Consider the following 22,098-nt stretch of genomic DNA (forward strand, 5'->3'; position numbering starts at 1 on the left):
TACACTTTCTCTTTAATCATATCAAATTTTTCTGTCCAAAGGTGGTGACATCACCTTTGTTGCCAAAGTGGAGGCCAAAGATCTTCTGCGCAAACCAACTATCAAGTGGTTTAAAGGGAAATGGATGGATCTGGCCAGCAAGACAGGAAAACATCTACAGCTAAAAGAGACCTTTGACCGACTCACAAAGGTATCCATGTACCCTCACCTTCTTTAGAAGGTATGTAAGCAAATTTTGTGATAACGTTACTCTTATACAAACTTTTATCAGGTCCACACATTTGAGATGCACATCATCAAGGCCAAAGATAACTATGCTGGGAACTACAGGTGCGAGGTCAACTACAAGGACAAGTTTGATAGCTGTTCCTTTGACTTGGAAGTTAAAGGTTTGTCACATTGTTAAAATACTTTAGAACAAAAAAAATCCGCCACAAACATAAAAATTGCATACTATGTGCTGATACTGTTTTATAGAAGCTGAAACGGGCTCACAGAATATTGACATTCGATCCGCTTTCAAGAGAAGGTAATAAAAAGACCTTTATGAATGAGTCAGCAGGACCCTTATGGAATTTGACAGAATTTCTATGTTTTCTTTTCAAAACAAAGCATTGTTCTATTATAGGATCTCTAATATTCTATACATACTAATAAAGACACCTGAAAAAATGAAGATAAGAAAAAGTGCCATTCATTTAGGCACACTGAACACCTCTCCATCAAGTAATGTCTCTGTATGAGATGTAAGCGTGACAAGATGGTTGTAATAATGTCATTTACCTTTCTGCAAGGTAATTACAAATCAACCAGTTCACTCACTGTGTAATTAAAGGCCAACTCTTGCACATTGATTCTTCCTCCAAACAATGTGACTGGAAAGCAACTCAAAGCATCCCTGTTGCATTGCATAATCACAATGTTGTACTTCAACATTGTGGCAATGTTGCCCGGGACAGCTCTGGATGTGTTTTACACAAATCACCTTGTTTCAAGCTTTTATCTGGGAAAAGACACAAAAAGGTCTCTGTGTAAGCACCAATCGTGAGTTAGCTTGGAGCTAATGTATCGATTGAGATCAGAGCTTTTGCTTTGTGATGCTCTTTTACCGTTGTTTTTAGTGCTTCTAGCTTTTTCAGTTCTGATTAAATCTCTATTAATCTCTCCTTGTTAACAACAGCAGTGAAAGACAAGAAGATGCAGGAGAGCTTGACTTTAGTGGTCTTCTAAAACATAGGTGAGAGTCACATCCTAATCCTGAGTGGATTTTGTTCTTTTTAGTATTTTTTAGGCCCCTTTTCTGGATCTACTTTTTTTCTCTTCTTCTTTCACATCGTTTGTAAATTTAATTTGTACACAGTTACTGTATGAGTGGAAAGCACATTTCTTCAGATCATCAAAGAAGCTATAACAGGGGTTTTCAAAGTCCGCGGGCCCCTCTCCTAGACAAATTTAGCTGTCCCCACTTTTCATCTTCATACTAAAACACTACAATATTTTCAATATTGTATAACATGTAATAAAAGATGGACATCGTTACTGTCCGTTTAGCATCATGAACCTTGTGGTCTTGCTTTTTGCACCTAAAAATTATCATATTTGGTCGGAAAGATTAGCTTAGTTAGCTAAGTTTTTAGCCAACAGTAGCAAGTTTATTCACCAAAGTGTGTCTGTAGACTGTATGGAAGCTAATCAACATACAAACAAATTAATTAAGAATTTAACTAAAAGAACTGAAGCATAACTTTTTATTTTATTAACACAATTAGTAAGATTTAACCAGTGAGCAAAACATTTCTTTATCAGTAAATTGCAGTAAAATGCTAAAAATGCTAAAATGCAAACATATTTAAATGGATGAGATAGCTACATACACTGAAAAAAATATGTTGTTGGATTTACTTAATTCAATGGTGGACATTTGTTGCACACAGATGTTTTGCTTTGGCAGCAACTTAAACAATTGAGTTAAATTAACACAATTTATTCATGTTCAATAAACTTGTGCAATTTGTGTTGATAAAATGTGACTTAAACATGTTTTGATGAAGTAATTTGAGCTCTTGGAATATTTTAATCCTTCACAATTTTCTCACGTTATCCCAACACGATTCAATAACTTTTACCCAATACTACTTGGTCACTTAAATACTACATGTTATCTTCAAATTACATTTTGCTATTATATTCTAGTATCAAATACACAATTTTCAAATGGAGGCCTTATAACAGATTGTATTGTTCTCTTCCAAGATGGTTGCTGGCATCCACCAGTAACCTTTCAAAACAAAATGTCTAATTTCACTGCATTGACAGTAGGTAAAGAATTAAACTGACATTACTCCTCTACTGAATCTATATAAATCAACAGTTAAATAATGTCAGTTCTTCCGTGTTCTCTGGAATCAATCACAGCAAAGAAATTGGACTGTTTCTTTTGAAAAATGTTGGGAAAGAACAATACAAAACATTCTATTTAAGGCCTCTAACGTCAAGATTCAGTTAAACAACAATTATGACTAAACAATTTGAGGTAATGTTAGTTTCCATTAACATTAAATTAGGTTACTGAATTGGCAAACACCTTCCTATTAACACTACCCATTTTACCCCAATAACTAAAGAAATTAGCACTTGCAGGTCAAAACCTTTATTCAAGAGACGCAAAAATAACATTGATACAGTGACTGTCAAAAATTACAGCACTGATCATACTGTGACATGTTGGTTCAAAACAGCACACTTAAAAATATTCAACGTTCTTTACTTCAACTGAATGAAACTGAAAATACCATTTCACACGACCCATATGGGATATTTAGACTGTATAACTGTTCACGCTACATCTCTTCACTAGTAAAAGAAAGAAAAAATACAAAGAGAAATTTAAAAATGCTGCCAAACAGACAAACAGAACTTGTACAGAGCAAAAGGAAAAACAAACAACAAAAAACGGCTCGTCCTCATGGCAGTTGCAGAGTATATAAAAATGAACCCTGCGATCCGTTCCTGGAATTGAGCTTCAAAAATGCAGCAGAACAAGTGTGAGATTTAAATGTCCTCTCACCTAGAGCTGGTCACCTCACATGCATAACAGTGAGCTTCGTTGCAGGAGCAGTTTTGTCTTAGTTGTGAGCTTTTCTTGAGAGCTGAGTTGCATCCAACTCCATTACCACCCATTGAATCACCTCAAAAGTGTAGCAGAGTTGTGATGGGTAACTCATGTTGAAGGAATAAAAAAGGTCCAAACAGCATGGCTACTGCAAAGGTCACGTTATCCAGATCTTGAAGAACAACATCAGAAAAGTCATTGCCTGCCGCATCCTCTGGAGACAGATGTTCATTGTGGTTTTCTCAATCTGTGCAGTGGCCTCAGTCAAGTCCTGGTTAAACACAAAACATTTCTTTAAGATTCCTTTTTAAACTCATCTCTTTTGAATCTACCAGTTCTAATGTTAGAGTAATTTAAACCAATGCAAGCAACATAGTAAATAGCTATAGCCAAAGAGTGGCCTGCCATGCTGCCATTCATGGTCTAACAGAGTTTCTAAGAGAGGGTGAAAAACATAATAATTTCAAATGCTTTACATTAGTTTTTGTTAGAAAGACACCGGCCCATCAGAAATCCAGGTTATGTCACTCAGAAGATGTTAGAATTTAGACTTTCAGCCCCACAATTTGGTTAGCTGTTGGTCAGTTGGTCATTTTTTCAAACAAAAGCTAATATAAATATTGGTGGGATTTTCCTTTGTTCATTAGAATGACAAATTTAAAGTTTTTTCACACTGATGTGACCCCTAATACAGGGGTGGGGATGGGGCCTCAAGGGCCGGCGGCCGAGTTCACTACTAGGCCTCATGTGAACTTCAAATTATTAAAGAGGACTACTGGTCCTAACCAGTCCAATGAGGATCAAGTGGATAACTAAATGCATTTTTAAATGTTGCAAAGCCACAATCTACTCATAAAACACTCACCATGAACTCCTGCACCAAGATGTTGCAATTGTCTTTCACACAGATGCGGAGCACTTTGATGAGGGACTCCGAGCATTAATGTCATCCTTGACTATTATAACAAAGAAAACAGAGATTTGTGAACTTTTCAGTAGCACAGAAGAAAATGATCCCAGACAAAAACTCTTGACTTTTTAAACCAGTCAACATGCAACACCAGCATCTACAAAGCAATATCAAAAGTTCCTGTTTGACATCAACTTTATGGATATATAGTTTCCAGAACATTTATTTTTAAAAAAAGATAATTTTTTCTCAGTGGGCCAGTAAATGCATGACGAAAATTATGGCATCCTTTTAGTGGAATCATTACTCACAGGTAATAGTTGACTGTTTCAATGGATGTAGCATAAAAATCTTTTACTGACCTAATGCAATACATATACACTTTGTAGTTAAAGAATTTTAAAGTTCTTACTGTCATTATGGCAGCTACATCCTTTAGCTTTGTGCCCTGTTCCCCCGATCACTTTGCAAACACTTTCAGCAGACTGTCAGAGAGAAACTCAGCTCCGTCAGAAACCTTGACTGTAAAGGCATGGTTGGGATGCACTGGAATGCTGCATTTTATCTGAAATGACATAAAATTATTTTGAAATAACAGCAGGCACTGTGCTTGGTTAATCAGTAATGTTTTGTTGAATAAAAACTGTGTTTCCAGATCTTATGGGATTAAAAAAAATCCAAAGATGTTTGTTTCTGATTTGCAACCCAACAACCCACAAGTTACAACCTCATTTCAGTTCAAGTGTGCATTAATGTGAGTCCAGTAATCATCTTTCTGGCAATACATACAGGTATAAGTTAAACCTATGGCAGATTTTGGATCTCTCAGTTGTATTAATAGGGTGAGTATGCATGCACCTAATAATTATAAAAAACCTATTATAATTAAGTTACAGAAACGAAAATAGAATATACTTTCTTACCATAACACCTTGAACCCACAATCCATCAGCTGACTCCTGGTGAAATGCAGAATAGAGGTCATCTCTCAATGTGCAGCAAAAAAAACAAAAACAAAAGGACAGCAGGTGAGGGCAGGAGGGGTAGGGATGTAAGCTAGCATAATGCCGCTGATGATATTAGCTCAAGCTGTTCAATGTCCAAAATCTCACTAACACCACGGTGCAGTAAATACACAATGTAACTGAAGAGTCAGTTGACAAATCTATTCACACAGAAAACCAAATTATGTTATGAGTGCCTCGTAATTAGGTTTAATGTGATATTACGGCTCTTGTGCCAAAGACAAATTCAAATGAAAAAGCGCCAATTCTTTGACAACAGATAAAACAGCAAATAAGCTAACGGCTCTTTTTTAGCATGTTACATGGCGACACTCTAGACGTTTAACTACATTTGGCTGAATTATGGTAAAAATGAATTCAAAAAATCAAGACATACCAAAAACGTAGAGTTGGCTGCTCGACTTGACTGAGATGGATGCCTTTTTTAAACCACGATCCAAAGCCCGCGAGATGAAATCACGCGTGGTTTCACGAGATTTAACGTTGCTATCTTATTGACTTACGTCACCTGAACATGATATGAACAATTTAATACACCCTTTCTGCATATCATGTAGTTTTTACACTATATAGTTACATTTAACTTTAAAACATGAGGCAATTGTGTTAAATGCATGCAAGATGCTTACATAAATCCAAGAGATGGCCAGTCCCTTTTTTTCAGTGTAGAGTCCTTTAAAAAGGCCACAAAGACCACAAATATTTTAGAATTCTTTCAAAAATTCTTTTAAAATGTAAAATTATGTTATTATTTTTTTAGACAAATAAAAAAACTTTTAACTAGGAATTTATATTTTTCTACCCAAATTCGAGCTGGACTTCAGAAATTAATGTTCAAAATTAATTTTATGTTCAGAAATGCATGTAAATTTAACTGTACTTTGGCATCTTAATGACAAATAATATTGTGTTTTAATATATATTTATTTGCTTATTGCCATATATATAAAACTGCAAATTTGGAAAATGATGGATACAAATAATAGTCATATATCAGTATTAAAAATATTTCAAATTAAGAGTTTGCATATATTAGTGGATTGACCATTACAGACCCATAACAAATACATATGGTAAATACCAATACTGTTAATTTAAGGCAGCCATCACATAAACCTTGTGCTGGATGGTGGCCTAATAAGTTTGTTAAGCACCGTAAATCAATAAATGACAGATGTTTCTCCTACATTGGACATTTTAAAATTTACTATCAGACCTTTCTTATATCTCTCTGAAAAAGTAAAGCATGTTATTGGAGTTAACTTTCCAGATTTACAGAACTATTTGCCATTCAAAACAAGAGCTTTTAATCCATTAAAATGTCTTTTTCATTATTATTATTATTATTATTTAGTTATCTTACTTTAGTTATCTATTATCTTGGTCATCAAAAACCAACGTAGATGTTTAGTCGACATTAGAGAATGGTTTACAGAGGTTCTCACAGAGCACTGCATACACAAAAGTTTGGTCACTTGTACCCAAGCATATGTGGAAACTATAACACAGTAATTTAGTCACAGTAACCTGGTGCCAAAGTGCACCTTCTCCAGTGGGAGGTGTGCCTTACAGCTTGAAAACCTCTGTGCAATAGCAAAAGCTACTCCAGTGGTTCAAAATAAACACCATGATGCATTTTTGAAATACATTGCAGCGTGTGAGTACAAGACCTAGTCAGTGACCCTGCTCACTGACAAAATTATATATTTATTTTGGGCTTGTCTCTTCTTCTCCCCTATACATTCAGAAATCAGAGGTTAGTAGAACGAAAACCATAGGTATTAAAATGATTAGACCTTACTGCGGGTGAGTACTGTAATCCTGTAGAGTCCCCAGCATGAAACGTAGCTCTAGGTATTGGACGAGCAAGAGTGTTGGCCTCCTGTAGTACGGTAACACTTCATTTGAAGGCAACATTCCTAAATGCCCCACCAGCACTCAGCAATGATGGAAATGCGTCTTGCAGCATTGACACTGAGGTGACTTGTCTTCATCAAGCTGTGAAATCAAGTCACATCTTTATGAGGCAAAGAGTGCCATTTTGGATCATTAATGAAGTGCAAGTGGGCCATGGAGAAATGATGCTGTAAAATAGTGTTATCACTACATTGTCGTTTATTTCAGTCTAGAAATATAAGGCAAGCACCACTGTGTTTATTTCAGCGTCTTCATAATTGCTTGAAAATAAACGAATGAGAAACACATGTAGAGAATATGATAGTATTTTACTCAATTCAGCCCCAAGCTTTCAGACATTTGGGAAAAATGTCAATGAAAGACAAGGCTTATTGAATGTTCACTATTTAAAACTAATAAATACACTCATGTCCAGGACGACATGTTTATTAACCTTAATCCCGTAACTCTAACACTCCTTCTGCCATCGTCTAACATTGTCGGAGCATCTGTGATGTGATTAAACCAACCGACCAGCAAACAAAGGGATGGGCCATGTCAAGAGCTATATGACAATCTTTGTTGCAGGTTTCCCTTAAATGCATGCATCCTTCATATAGACAAATCGCACAAAGCTGTTAAGCATTCAATAAGCTAGCATCTCTCAAAGAAAAAAAAACCCTTCCACCTGATTGATCTATAACTGTTCTTGTGTTTTAACCCTGATAAAAAGAACTCCTCCCCTTACTGTTTAAAGAAGCCTCCTCTTTAATCCTTATTTAATTGTTCATCTTCATCCTTCAAAGCATGCTATAAACTATGAAAGCAAGTTAGAAAGCCTTATTAGTTTTTTATTTGCATTTTATTCAAGACAGTTAAAACCTTTGGGGGCAAGCTGGCTCGCAACAAGGAGCTCTTTTCAAGTCTTAGCTAGCTTAGGTATAAAATAATGTACCTGAATATTAATGTAATTAACTGACAACTACAATATGTAAATATCTGTTTTTTGCACCATGAAACAACCCTCAGTCATTAAAATTAGTGATCTAATGATGATTTAATGACTGCAGAAAATTACTAGAGACGCAGAAACAAATAACACTGTTTCATCCAGGAACAATTCAACCAAATCCCTTTGCAGGAGAAAGTGTCCATCGACAAAAGGCTTTTTGATGATATAATATAAAAGACAATGGAGTTCCGTCCAGCTGAGCTACAATCCTGTTTAGCCTTTTGTCTGCAGATGCAGACAGTAGAAAGAAAAAAGTCTCTGCATTAAATTGCTCACAACTAGGTTTGTGGTTTTCTGTGTCACAATTGCTATAAACAGATGTTGCACAGCTTTTAGTGGTTTGAGAACTATATTCAAAAGAAAGCAGACATCACCATTGCTTCTACCCCCCAAACTGGCCAAATAAAACAATGTATAGATGAAAAAAATGAAGACAAATATATAAGCTGGGTATAACTAAAACAAGAGAAAGAGACGTGCAACAGAGGCTCCCAGCTAGGCTCAAGCCAGGAGTGTTGGAGCTACTGGTCTGTGTCCCAGCTCTTAAGGCAGGCCACCCTGATATTAGGATTATTATTATGATCCAGATGGTTATCTGTAGTTGTAGTTATCTGTGATCTGTATTTGTGTTTCAAGGTTCTGTCTTGATTAATTCTAAAATGGTTAGACACATGAAAAACACACAGACCTTCCACAAGTTAAAGAGCACCACTGTTTTGTATTAACTGCGCTGCTACCCTGTTAACAAGTAACTTCAGAGCCAATGTGAGCACACAACTAGACAGCTCACCATGCCCATCCTTTTGTGTGACATGTCCTGAAGAATGCTCTGCAGAGAAATACTGTAGCATGCTTAAACCAGAAACAGGAGGAAAACCTCACAGTGACTGCTATATTTAATTAAATCTCCTGACTACATCAGTATGAGGTCATTGAGTGATTCCTCAGGACACGTTGCAAACACCAGCCAATAAATCCTGCCCTCACATCGTTCCTTCATATTCGGCACCGCTAGGGAGCACAAACAGCAGGATGACACTCCAGAGGTGGATGTGTGGGAGATCCTGAAGAACGCCCGGCCAGATCAGTATGAAAAGATTGCCTTTATGTACGGCATCACAGACCTGAGGGGTCTGCTGAAGAGGCTGAAAAAGATGCCTAAAGAGGAGAAGAAGCTGGAAGGTAGATAAATCAGTGCTCAGCTGATGCATATTAATATTTATCTCTTTTCAGACATTAAGGTCTTTGTGGTGGTTTTTGTTTTTTTGTTTTTTTTATCCTGCTGTGACTTTAGTTTTGTCTTTTCAAAGCTTTTGCAAAGAAGCTGGACCCTGCATATCAGGTGGATAAAGGTGGAAAGATCCGCTTAGTGGTGGACCTGGCTGACCCGACAATTGAACTGAAGTGGTACAAGAATGGACAGGAAATCAGGCCCTCGCCCAAGTATGTAACGACCTTTTCCCTTATTGATCAGTTCTTTGTCTTCTTGGGTTCAGCACTGCGCAAATAAAGTGCATTTTATGTATTAAGAAATGCACTTTATTTGTGACAATTCCTTCCTTTACCAGTCCTCTGGTAAATGTTTTCATTCTGTCACCAGCCTAAAGCACAATGGTTCACATGTTTCATTGCACATTACTCCACACAAACACTGGTACAAATACCCCCAAAAGAAACAAATCAACAGTCAACAGTGGCATAGTAAGACATCTTGAAATATAACAATGCAACATATCTGCAGCCAGTTTAGTCCACTGCACTGTGAACCATTGCCAGCTGACCTCCAGCACACTGTAACAGTCTCAACTCTAATGTGGCTTGAATATCAAACAAACATGTTAGCATTTTTAAGAATTCAGAGCTACATTTGGGTGTACATGTAGAGTATGATTTCATATGCTGTCTGTAACTGCCATTAATTGCTGTATATGTCCTCCTCTATACAGGAAAAATGTGGTACCTCCTTCACAGGTCTTTAACAAAGTCTGGCTTTGGAACAGTTTTAATAGATACTGGATCACAAAGTATTACCAAAAATCATCTTTTTCGACAAGATTCTTCATATTAGGGCTGAATAGATTTGTTTTTCCAACTATAATGTTTTTGAAAGGATAGAGGAGTTTTTTCAGATTCCTCCAGTGCACAAAAATATGTTTGTACTGGTTTCATTCTTTTAACAGGCTATATCATATAACGTATCTCGCAACAGCGCATTAACAGCAGAGTCAGAGCAATGTTTTTGCCACACTAGATATTTTTGTTTGATTTCAAAGCACAGTAAAGAGACAGAAGAAGAGGCTGAATTTTTCTTTTATTTCATGATATCAGCCTAAAAATGGCATGTAACTGGATAAAGACATGCATATTTTTATTCAAAAGACAAGGCCTCTTGAGATTATAGATTCTCTATAGATAAGCAGTATTAAGCTAATTCTGTTCAAAGTCATCCAGCGTTAAAGCCATCTGGGAGGATATTGCTGTTTTCTGGGTTTGGTCTCCAGGTCTCCCTTCTCTAAAGACTTTCTCCCATTTGCTCCTCTTTCTTGTAACATTGTTGCTGTACCCCTCCAGGCATGATGTTTCTTTGTGTTTGTTGTTTGTCTGTCATATCATGGTGCTCCTTCCTGTCTACCATAATCACTTGCTCTGCACTTCCTGTGCTCCGGCCCCATTCTGGCTCCACTGGTGACCTTAAGTCAAAGGAAGTAAGTCCATTCATCCACTCTCCCTTCTCCATGTCACAGTTTTGTTGTGAGCCTCACCTTTCTGTATGTATTTTCACTTCTGGCTGTGTGCAGCATTTTTAAAGCATGTTGACTGAAAGATCACAATTAAATTTTGCAGCTACTGTACATTTGATTTTCCTAATAGTGTTTATTCTCTGTAATCACCAATTTGAAATCATATGCATTCCTATCTTGGGACCACTGTATGATGAGCGACCTAATTAACGTTCTTCCTGTTTAGGTATATTTTTGAGCATAAGGGCACACAAAGGATTATGGTCATCAACAACTGCTCCGCCAATGATGACGCAGCCTATTCGGTTGTCGCAGGAGATGAGAAATGTAGCACAGAGCTTTTTGTCAAAGGTAACGTGATTAATTGATCTTTTTAAAACAGCCACTAAGAATTGTTGGCTTAAGGAGCCAATCATTTAGTTTTCTTCCCTCTTGTCCAACAGAGTTACCAGTTAAGATAGTTAAAGGTATTGAGCCTGTGAAGACCACAGTGAACGAGAGGATTGAGCTAGAGTGTGAAGTTTCAGAGGAAGGTGCTCAAGTCAAATGGTAAGACTGAAAATGAAGGATTTAAACATGCTATGACTAACATAATAACACATGAATGCGACTTGTGCTATAAACAAACAAGAAAATCATTAAAAAGTTCAAACTAAAAGCTCCTTAAGGTTTGCTTTGTTACTCAAACTATGTGTATGGTAAAATATGATTTCAACCTAAAAAAGTGTTTGTATTACAAAAAATAGACATTTGAAAGAGCTCAGTAATCAGACACGATATACTGTCTGGCCAAAACAAAGTCACCGCCTGACTTAACTTAGCTGGCATAACTATTATTTTATTAGAAGAGATAATTACTGCAGTCATAAATCGGCCTTGGCTAGCAACGTGTTATTTACGGTAACACTTACTAATGCATTGAGTAAGTGGTTCCCTAATGTGGTGGTTTTGCCTAACAAACAAGAGATGCCTGTTTCAGTCCTGGAGGAAGACACAAATCCCTCTGGGAGTGTGTCAGGAAGGGCAGCTGATCCAGTGAGTAATTTCCATTTCAGAAGTGTCGGGTTATTGCCCCGCACCAAGAAAAGAAAACCTCTATGGAAATGAATAAAACTACTAAAACTGTGTGAAGAACTGTCCAACCATTATTAAAACCCGGAAGGAATCCTCTCTGTGGAAGGAATGCAGTCATGAAAAAGATATTAAATGATCATGATCAGAGATTATATAAGTGTGCGGTGTAATCCATCAACTGTAGCACTCACAGCTCCTTTTAATTGTGAAAGTAAGAGCATTTCCACTTGTGCGATGTAAAGAGAACTCAGGCTCAGATTGTGAAAGAGTGGTTCGGAGAACACGAGACATAAGACAGACCCTAACCCCACTCAGAATCTTTGGGATGTGCTAAAATCTAATAGCTCCTTCAGAAGTTGCCTCTTTTTCTCATCCAGTGTTTCAGGAAACATCAAGTGATCAAATCTTCACCATCATGTTCAGCACTTGTAAATTGTTCACTGCTTATTTGTCGGTGTGTGACCATTTCAAATGCTCTTTCAGGTTGAAGAATGGTGTTGAGGTTCCAACAGGGGTGCGATCGAGATATCGAGTTAAGTGTGAGGGAACTAAACACTTTTTGGTGATTGATGACGCCTCACGAGACGATACTGGGACATACTCCATCATGGCCTCTGGTGGCACCTCTGAGGCTCATATACAAGTTGACTGTATGAAGCATCTTCTCTGTATTTAAATTCTTACTACTGGTTGCATGCTTTCTTAAAGAAACAGCTTATATCCTGGCCTTCCTCTATACTTTATTTAGTGAAACCACTGAAGGTGTACCAGGACCTGCAGGACATGACGGTGTTGCTGGGTCAGCCCATCAAGTTGCACTGTGAGATTTACCCAGGAAATGTCCCAGGCCGCTGGTACAGGAACGGACAGCTGATCCAACCTAGCGATCGCCTCAACATCATACACAGAAATAAGTATGACCTTGCTATGGAACTCTATTCAATCAAAGCTGTTTTTATTAAACGTTTGTCTCACACATTTCTGTTTTTTCAGAGTCCACCGACTTGAAATTGCAGCCAGCTCCCTTCACGATGCAGGAGATTACACTTTTGTACCTGAGGGGTATTCACAGAGCCTTTCTGCCAAAATCCACATCATTGGTACAAAAACGAAGCTTCACTGGACAAGAGCTTTTTTTTCTCCTTATTGTTCTTTATGCTTTCTCTCTTTCTAATGACCTCGTTTGATTTTCTGCAGACCCTCCGAGGGTACTCTTGGACAGCTTGAACTTCCCAGACAACACTGTAACTGTCGTGGCAGGAAATAAACTCCGCTTAGAAATCCCAATCAGTGGAGAACCAGCACCCAGAGTGGTGTGGATGAAGGGTGAAAGGGTGAGAACCTTTGATTCTGTACTCACCCCACTACTAACACAAAAAACAACAGCGCCTTAGCCCAACTCAAAACTGCTCTGTCTGTAATAACCGTATTGTTTATGCACTTTGAATCATTAAAAATGGGCTATATTACTCATGACTATATTAATTTGTTTCATTCATTATATTCAGATATCACCCTTTTGTTATTTGGTCAGAACTGACACTCTAGTGGACACTTTGCCTGTTAGCCTGGAGCAACACTAGGCAAAACTGCCACTGGACACTGAGGCATGACAAATTATTGTCACCATGTGCAATGAACTTGCAATCTTGATAGTCAGTCTGCTATCAGGTTGCGATTGAATGGGGTCAGCTTGGCAATTATATGCAATCCATTTATGGTCATACACAGATTAACAGTGATGAAAAAACTTCAGATCTCTTGCTGTCTGCAGAAATTCACATTAACTATTTACATTCATAGTTCAGCCAGAACCTCAGAGATCTGAAACAGAAATACCTCCACAAATAGTGACGTAGTTGCTGCAGGACAGAAATGTAACTGCCAAATGACAGAGGTACTCGATAACATTGCTTTTATATAGAAATACAACCAGAAGGCAGCCAGCTGAGTCAAGTCCCCTATTACAAAGACACTCTGAGTCATTGGTGCAGACTGAGTCAGACTGATTGCAAAGTGCTGTCAATCTCTCCGCATTTATAATTTTGGTTTATTTTGGTTATTTACACACCTCTAATCTCTCCAAGCACGATTGCTGATTTTGCTGGACTGTAATTATTTGGAGACAGGTTGCCTCCCAGAATTGACCTTTGTGAAAGCAGTCACTGCAGCTCTTTGCAATCTGTCACTAAATGTGAAAAAATTCAGTCCAACCACCGATTTTGCAGCTAGATTTTTTCTAGCTGCAAGCAGGTTACCGTCTTATTTTCACCTTCTTGTGATTGAACTTTTAACGTTTGTTGTAACCTGCTTGGTAGCTAGTTAGTACCATGTCAGTGAATATCACATTTAGAGTTATAATGTAAATATTTTTTTTTCATAGAAAGACTAATTTGTGACAAAAAATCTGTTTTTATGTCCTCATATGGTACTCACGAGGTCTTCTGTGTCTTTTGCCTTTAATCTCTTTTACCTCAGGTGATTCTCGAGTCAGGTCACCGCGTCCACGCTGAGACATACAGCGACCACACGAGTCTGACAATTGAGGTCACTGAGCGGGAGGACACAGGAAACTACAAGATAGTTCTGCAGAACGAGGCTGGTGAAGCCACAGCTAGTGTCAAAATCAAGGTTGTTGGTAAGACAGTGCAGCACCTTTCAAACAAAATATAAAATACACAATTCTTAACTTGCTTTTTGAATCATTTTTGAATCATGTGTTGTCTTCAGACATCCCCGACCCTCCTGAAGCTCCCTTGGTCCCAGTGGTGGGTGGTGATTGGTGTTCTATGACATGGGAACCTCCAAAGTATGATGGAGGCTCGCCAATCTTAGGTAAACCTTGCAGCACACTTGTTACCAAGCTTTACATGCATATGTTGGTGTTACATAACACTTTCTGGCTGCCCTCTAAAGGCTATTACATTGAGAGAAAAAAGAAGCAGAGCTCCAGATGGATGAGACTGAACTTTGACCTGATCAAGGAGACTACATTTGAACCCAAGAAGATGATTGAAGGAGTGCCGTATGAAGTGCGGATCTTTGCAGTCAACGCCATCGGTGTGTCCAAACCCAGTGAACCTTCCAAAGCCTTTACTCCTCTCGGTGAGTCCCCCAAACATTTCTTAGTACCATAAACCTATGACCTATGATCTGCAAAAATTCTATTTAAGGAAGAATAATACAGTCTCACATAAGGCTTTATTATAATGGGCAAAAGTCCTGTGATAGTACGTGTCTGATCTGCCCTTGGTACCCCAGTGACACAGCTGTTCCCCCTCATACCCACTATCCCAAGCATTTTGGCTGTGACCTCCACTGGACACGCAAGAGCTTTAGAGGATATTAAATATGTCTTTATAATGGCTGCCAAATCATCTGTGGATTAGAGGTTTAGGAGATCAGGTCTGTCAGAGGGTTCAGCAGGAGTTAAATGTGATTCAGAATACAAGAATAGATAGCAAGAGCAGGGGCTAATGGGATCTGACAGGGAGACTGATGGCATACCAGCTAAAGTGAGAGGCGCCTTGGTCACGTGTTTATGACTTGCCAAAATGGATGTTTTCTCATCTTGTTCACATTCGCTGTTTAAACCCGAGTGACGAAAACATTTATCTCAACACAGCTGTTACCAGTGAACCCACCATGCTGGTCGTGGATGACGTTACTGACACCACTGTGACGGTAAAGTGGCGTCCACCTGAAACCATTGGAGCTGCTGGGCTGGACGGATACTTAGTGGAGTATTGCGTAGAAGGAAGTGAGTTAGATTTCACTTGACTAACGAACTACATGATAGTAAGGCCCTACAATTTATTGCACAAATTGTACAAAAGCAAATGTCATATGTGCATACATACACAAAGGGGTTTAAACTGCAACCAAATCCAGCTGGTATTGTGATTCTGACAGAATCAGAGATTTAGGATCAGACTGACTGCAAAACAGCACAAAAATACTGAATGCAGTATTGTGAGAGTCCATACATAGACATACAGAAAATATAAAGAAAGAATAAATCCCAAGTCACTGTGTATGCATACTCGGCCACTTCATTAGGTATAATTATTCCTGCACTAGAATATCTAATCAGCCAATCACATAATTAGATTAGATTAGATTAGATTAGATTAGATTAGATTAGATTAGATTAATCTTTATTAATCCCTCGGGTGGGTTCCTGCATGTTACAGGTGCAATAAGGGGAATGAGAGTAAGGATATAAGCATAAATACACCATATATACACATATACAAATATATAAATACAGAATATACAATATGGATAAATAGGATTGCACATTTGAGTGAGCATATTGCACAGTGATTATTGCACAGGCGAATATAAGAAAAAAACAAATATTGCAAATATTGCACAGTGTAACAAAGCACTACAGCTCAGTTGTTCCCGCCCTCCTTTGTCCTCCTGTTTCCCCTCCGCCTCCCCTCCAGTGAGGAGTTAAACAGTCTGATGGCGTGTGGGACAGAGGAGTTTTTAAATCTATTGCTTTTTGACTTTTTGACAGCAACCTGTCGCTGAATAGGCTCCTCTGATTGTTTACAACCTTGTGCAGAGGATGCCCAGCATTGTTCATAAGGACAGCAATGCAATGCATTTAGGCATGTAGGCATGGTCAATATGACCTGCTGAAGTTTAAACTGAGCATCAAAATGGAGAAGAAAGGTGATTTAAGTAACTTTGAAGGTAGGATGGTTGTTGGTACCTGACTGGCTGGTCTGAGTTTTTCAGAAACTGCTGATCTACTGGGATTTTCCTGCACAATCATCTCTAGGATTCCAAACACCATTATATAATAGCTTTAGAAGAAACTATACTATTAATATTGTAAAAGTGAAATCTGAAGCCGAAGAATAACAGTCAGTGTTTTTAAGTACACAATAAATACATAATAATTTACCAGACTTACAATAGTGCACTGGACACTATACAATAGTGTGGCTGAGTAAAAAAAAATGAGACCAGCTGTAGCATGTAACCAATCTGTAAAACCAGTTTTATTAAGCACTTCAAGTTTTTAGCTTGTTTCTTCTAACCCACAAAATAGATGCACAACCAGTCAGACATGAAACCAGTTTAAATAGTATTTTTCACCATGACTGTATTTTTTTTCCTTACAGCTAATGATTGGGTAATATCCAACAAGGAGCTGACAGAGAAAACCAGGTACACCATCACCGGTCTGAGTCCAGGGTGTAAAATTTTAGTTCGTGTCAAAGCCGTCAATGCAGCTGGAGCTAGCGCTCCACGTACCCTGCAGCATGCTATCCTGGTTAAAGAGGTTGTTGGTGAGCTCTTTAAAGTTCATTATATATGTTCTGCTGTAACACTGCAACAAATTAAATTAATACTGACATAAAATAAATCATAAAACGTTCCTTTATAACACACATTTTGGTGTAACTGCTCCACAGAACCACCCAAGATCCGCGTCCCACGGCACTTGAAGCAGACTTACACTCGCAAAGTTGGAGAAACAGTCAACCTTGTGGTGCCATTTATGGTAAATATGCCAGTTATACTGATATTGCACATCTCTTCAACAGAATACTGAGCTCATGTTGCAATTTGTGTGCAGGGCAAACCCCGACCGAAGGTCACCTGGCTGAAGGATGGCAACCCTATAGAGCCTTCACAAGTTAGCATCCGTAACACAGACTGTGACAGCATCATCTTCATCCGCAAAGCAGAACGCAGCCACTCTGGGAAGTATGACATGACAGTGCAGGTTGAAAACCATGTGGACACAGCCATACTTGACATACAGATTGTAGGTGAGTGAGCAAAATCACTATAAGATCATACGAAAGATAGAAGTGCTCATTGACATCAGAGTGGAGCTTTATAAGGAATGTCTATATTATGAGATTATATATCTTTTTCTCCTATTTTTAGATCTACCTGGACCTCCTCAGTGTGTGAATATTGAAGATGTTTGGGGTGGAAATGTAGCTCTGGTCTGGACCCCTCCAAAGGACAATGGGAACGCCCCAATAACAGGCTACACCATTCAAAAAGCAGACAAAAAGACAATGGTAGAAGATGGTCTCATACTGCAAATGAAAACCATTCTAGATACGCTATATCTTCAGCTCACATGCATTACTCTTTTTAGGAATGGTTCACATGCATTGAGCACTACCATCGCAACTGCATTACCATCACAGAACTGGTAGTTGGGAACGAGTACTTCTTCAGGATCTTCTCTGAGAATATGTGTGGCCTGAGTGAAACCGCCACCCAAACCAAAAAGAGTGCCCTCATCGTCAAAGAAGGTACAGCTGACTGTGTGTTTATGAGAGTGTAGGTGAGAGTAAGATCAAAAGATTTACTGTGAAAAACCAAATCTTCTAATTTCAGATGGAGGAAAATGCTTCCAAAGCTGAAACTCTGGAAGAAATCACATTTTACTTACATGCCGATATAAAGTTGTTGTTACTTTTTTGGGGGTTTTTTTACAGCTCTTATCTGAAAGGTACTGTCAGTGATGTTTTCCACCCTAAAGTGAGCCTGATTCACAGCCTCACTTGTGAAACTCCAAGGGTTCGGTGTATGACTGACAGGCCCTTCAATGGTGTCTCAGTCTCAGCTGATGATAAATAAAAAAAAATACTGTCTTTCCCTCATCACATAGGGAATATCCCACATGATACCGCTCAGAGCCAGTATCATGTACAACCCCATTCCTTTACCCTTACCCCCACAGGCTTGCAGATGAAAACACAAGAGTACAATGACCACGACTTCAAGGAGGCGCCGAAGTTCACACAGCCACTTATCAACACTTTCGCCGTGGCCGGCTACAACACTACTCTTAACTGCAGCGTGCGTGCCAACCCAAGGGTAAGTGGAAGAACTAAAAGTAAAAGTGGTCCTATCAGCAGAGTCCTTTGCTGATGTTTCTATTTCTATGTGCAGCCCAAAGTGATCTGGATGAAGAATAAGATAACCATCATTGACGATCCGCGCTACCGTATGTTTAGCAGCCAAGGAGTCTGCACTCTGGAGATCAGGAAGCCCAGTCCCTATGATGGTGGAATGTACACCTGCAAGGCCATCAATGAACTAGGAGAGGCTCAAGTGGACTGCAAACTGGAAGTTAAAGGTCAGTGTGGACCTTGATATGACCCCCGGCCTCCTCCTTGGGTGCCTGTCTTCACCTGAGTCTGGTTTCCCAAATGTTTTTGTTGTATTTTTTAATGTTCTTTTAAGATATGTGCATCTTTAATGCAAACAGAAGCTATTAACGCATTTATGATCACAATCATCACTGAACGTACAGAGGCAGAGAGCCTTTGGGAAACCAACTCGACCTGGGTACGCTAGTGTTTGAACTGTGCGTGCAGTTCAGCAAAGGGACGATATAGGCGGTGGACATGTAAGTATCTGTACTGGGTTGCACCAGCTATTCGTAAATTCATGGTAAAGTCTTCATCAAGCTCCTAGCAACTTGTTCCTGGTGATTTACAAAGTTGGATTGCACAATTAAAACTTATGAAATGTGTTAGACTTGAGCAATGTGTAAGTTGGTCATGCATGGTGTCTGGGAGAGCTCAACGATGTAAAAGACAAACTACATGGTCGCAATGCCTGAAAAGGGGAAAACACTTTGGATTCTTACCAGTTTTTTTTATCTTCTAATGTTTTTATTAGGATCTTTCTTGCTTTCTTATTCATACAGTCAGTTCTTAGGTTTAGTTCCATATGACCTCAGGTTTATTTAGTCAGTTCCCTTTTGTGTTCCCAGTTTGTGTCAGTCTTGTCTTGCTTTATATGTTTCTACTGTATATTCACCCGTCTTGTCCTCCTGTCTTCCCTTGTGTCATGTTAATCCTATTCCCCTGTTCCATCTGGATGGTAGTTGCTGTTTTAGGGCAGCATGTGGCTCAGGAGGTCGAGCGGATCATTATTGGATGAATGACACTTACAGTCAAACTCGAAGTTCTTTAAATGCTCATCTTAATAGAAAGGCACCTTATAAGTAGAAAGACACATAGTAATATGCAGAGATGGGCAGTAACGCGTTACTGTAATCTGATTACTTTTTTCAGGTAACAAGTAAAGTAAGGGATTACTATTGCAAAAACGGTAATTAGATTACCGTTACTTTCCCGTAGGAACGCTGCGTTACTGCGTTACTAAAACCGTGATTTTTTGCGAGAATGTCCCATGACAGTGACGTAAGCGAGTGCAACGTTCGTGACAACAGCTGTGTGCAGATCAACAATGGATCATATATCGAGTGCGGGAGAGAGTATGAGCGTGCAGCGTTTAAAGCGTGGAAGTACTGACCTTACTTTGAGTTTGATTCCATAAAAAGTGACAAAAACATTAGTGTCCGTTGTGCGTGGGAAGAAAACTTCTTTTTAAAGCGAAAAAAACCCCTAAACTTCCAAGCAAGCACCGAGTGCGCAACGATGTAATGGGAAATTCACAAAGAACCTCGTGGATTCTTACACTGACCGCTGCGGCACACCTGCACCAGGGTAAACCTCCGCCTACGCCACTCCTGCTTTACAGGTGAAAATAGAGCACCAGGACCGCTAGTCTTTGATGTTATTTATTTCCTGCTGTGTTTTACTTGCATCTATTTGAAAGACTGAGTGTAAACACAAAAAAAAATATTTTATTTTATGTGCTGGAATGTGTAGAAAATAGGTTTAAATGTTAAACTAATTTCTTCAAGTTAGAGAATGTTGCATATAATTAAATGTTTTGCTTGATGCATAAAGTTAAAAGGTTAAAACTAATAAAACAAGTTTTAAAAAGAGACTTTTCCATTTGATTACATTTTGTATGATGGATTATGCAGAAAAGTAGAATTGGGCTGAAAGATCTATCGCTTTATCACCTACTCAGGTTGTAAATCGTGTTTTTAAAAAGTAACTAAGTAACTAAGTAATTAATTACTTTTGAAAATAAGTAATTAGTAAAGTAACGGGATTACTGTTTTGGGGAAGTAATCAGTAATTAGTTACTGATTACTTTTTTCAAGTAACTTGACCAACACTGGTAATATGTGAAGCCTTGTGTTTTTCAGAGTCACAATCTCGGTGTTTAGAAACCAGATGTGATGAGGTGGGGTGGATCTGACTGTGAAACCACACACGCATTACATAAAAACTGGTCAGTCACAAGTTTTTTAGCCAATGAGCATAACCTGGATAAACTCTGCATGACCAAGACTTACAAACTTGAAATAATTTTTCATTCATTCATTTAATATGATTAAAATGAATCACTGAGACTTAGTGGTTCATTTCAAACGGGAAAGTGTTTTCACAGGTCAAGTTAAAGAGCCGTTTTCCCATTGACTTTATAAGGACTGAAGGCCGTTTCCCAACACCTGCTTACAAACAGTCACAGATTGGTGAAGGTTTCCAAATTGACACTTTCAGCTGCTCCCTTATCCACAAAGGATATCCACAGTATGTTTAATTTGGCAGATATTATACATGAATTGCTTTTCCTGATACAACCCCAAAGTGCATTATGTCTCCTTCTGTGCCTGGGGCTGAACTAAGGACCTTTGTAGGCAAATGTGCTATTTGCCAATAACTGCTAATTTATTGCCAACACTATGCAAGCCAAGCAGCTGGGTCATTTACCATCATTGGTATAACATTTTAAAGTTAAGGGTGTCATGTCAGACGTCAGCTTTATCCGTTTTTCCTACATAAGATTTATTTTGTTTTGTGCAATCCACTTTGATAAAGTGATGTGTAAATCTGCACTTATTGACTAACTACACTTAAACTTACGAACACCTGGTGCAACTGGTCTATGGATTCCATTTTGAGAGAATATATAAATAATAATCATTTCATGTGTGTCCAGTGTACATAATATCTGGTGACACTTTTCCATCACCACAACATGCAGACGTTTATCCCTTGTGTTGTCACACCTCTCTCTATTCAGTCCAGTCCATCCAGCCATCCTCTTCATCATCACAGCACACCACCTCAGCACCAGTCACACCACAGGAGGCAATAACATATGTAACATATGATATTTTTGTGTTTGTATTATTCAGTGTTTCCATCTTAAAATATGCTCCACAGATTCCAGTGTCTTCTTTATGCTCCACGGTTAACTCCTCATATAAAAGAGTTCAGTAATAACTCAGCTGTTTTCCCTGGTGCGCATATAACTCCATGTAAACATTTTAACCCCTCTTCTCTTCTCTTCTCCCTCCTAGTCCAAACTCAAGAATTGTGAATATATGTTCTCATATAAGGTAAGCTTTCATATGGTTTTGGCATATGAAGCTTATGTCATTCATTATGCGTCTTCAAGCCTGTGCAACC

The 22,098-nt window shown here is 38.5% G+C and overlaps 1 protein-coding gene and 1 long non-coding RNA gene across 6 annotated transcripts in view; one reads left to right on the plus strand and one right to left on the minus strand.

Annotated features, from left to right (window-relative positions):
* Positions 1-22,098, plus strand: part of mybpc1 (myosin binding protein C1) — a 39,685-nt gene that overhangs the window by 15,427 nt on the left and 2,160 nt on the right. The window contains exons 9-32 of one of the 4 annotated variants that reach the window (XM_026147571.2): positions 42-190; positions 272-389; positions 478-529; positions 1,181-1,237; positions 8,971-9,137; positions 9,266-9,398; positions 10,652-10,660; positions 10,923-11,047; positions 11,140-11,245; positions 12,254-12,420; positions 12,519-12,684; positions 12,764-12,870; positions 12,968-13,104; positions 14,249-14,408; positions 14,501-14,605; positions 14,687-14,875; positions 15,396-15,530; positions 16,909-17,076; positions 17,203-17,291; positions 17,367-17,562; positions 17,684-17,823; positions 17,904-18,063; positions 18,495-18,631; positions 18,707-18,893. In XM_026147571.2, the coding sequence (XP_026003356.1) occupies positions 42-190; positions 272-389; positions 478-529; positions 1,181-1,237; positions 8,971-9,137; positions 9,266-9,398; positions 10,652-10,660; positions 10,923-11,047; positions 11,140-11,245; positions 12,254-12,420; positions 12,519-12,684; positions 12,764-12,870; positions 12,968-13,104; positions 14,249-14,408; positions 14,501-14,605; positions 14,687-14,875; positions 15,396-15,530; positions 16,909-17,076; positions 17,203-17,291; positions 17,367-17,562; positions 17,684-17,823; positions 17,904-18,063; positions 18,495-18,631; positions 18,707-18,893 (3,159 nt within the window). Of the gene's footprint in view, positions 1-41; positions 191-271; positions 390-477; positions 530-1,180; positions 1,238-8,970; positions 9,138-9,265; positions 9,399-10,651; positions 10,661-10,922; positions 11,048-11,139; positions 11,246-12,253; positions 12,421-12,518; positions 12,685-12,763; positions 12,871-12,967; positions 13,105-14,248; positions 14,409-14,500; positions 14,606-14,686; positions 14,876-15,395; positions 15,531-16,908; positions 17,077-17,202; positions 17,292-17,366; positions 17,563-17,683; positions 17,824-17,903; positions 18,064-18,422; positions 18,632-18,706; positions 18,894-22,098 lie in introns of all 4 variants that reach the window. The other 3 variants (XM_080291841.1, XM_080291842.1, XM_080291843.1) reach the window with 3 other exon arrangements.
* LOC145421473 (uncharacterized) lies at positions 3,243-5,555 on the minus strand. Of its 2 annotated transcripts, none has more exons than XR_013902842.1 (5): positions 5,424-5,555; positions 4,946-4,981; positions 4,435-4,587; positions 3,978-4,068; positions 3,243-3,383 (listed from the first exon to the last, which is right to left on the minus strand). It is a non-coding gene; the product is annotated as an uncharacterized LOC145421473 (long non-coding RNA). The 2 variants fall into 2 exon arrangements; XR_013902841.1 differs by having other exon boundaries at positions 4,946-5,009; positions 5,424-5,551.

The sequence above is a fragment of the Astatotilapia calliptera genome, chromosome 17, assembly GCF_964374335.1.
Source record: "Astatotilapia calliptera chromosome 17, fAstCal68.1, whole genome shotgun sequence".
NCBI classification, from domain to species: Eukaryota; Metazoa; Chordata; class Actinopteri; order Cichliformes; family Cichlidae; genus Astatotilapia; species Astatotilapia calliptera.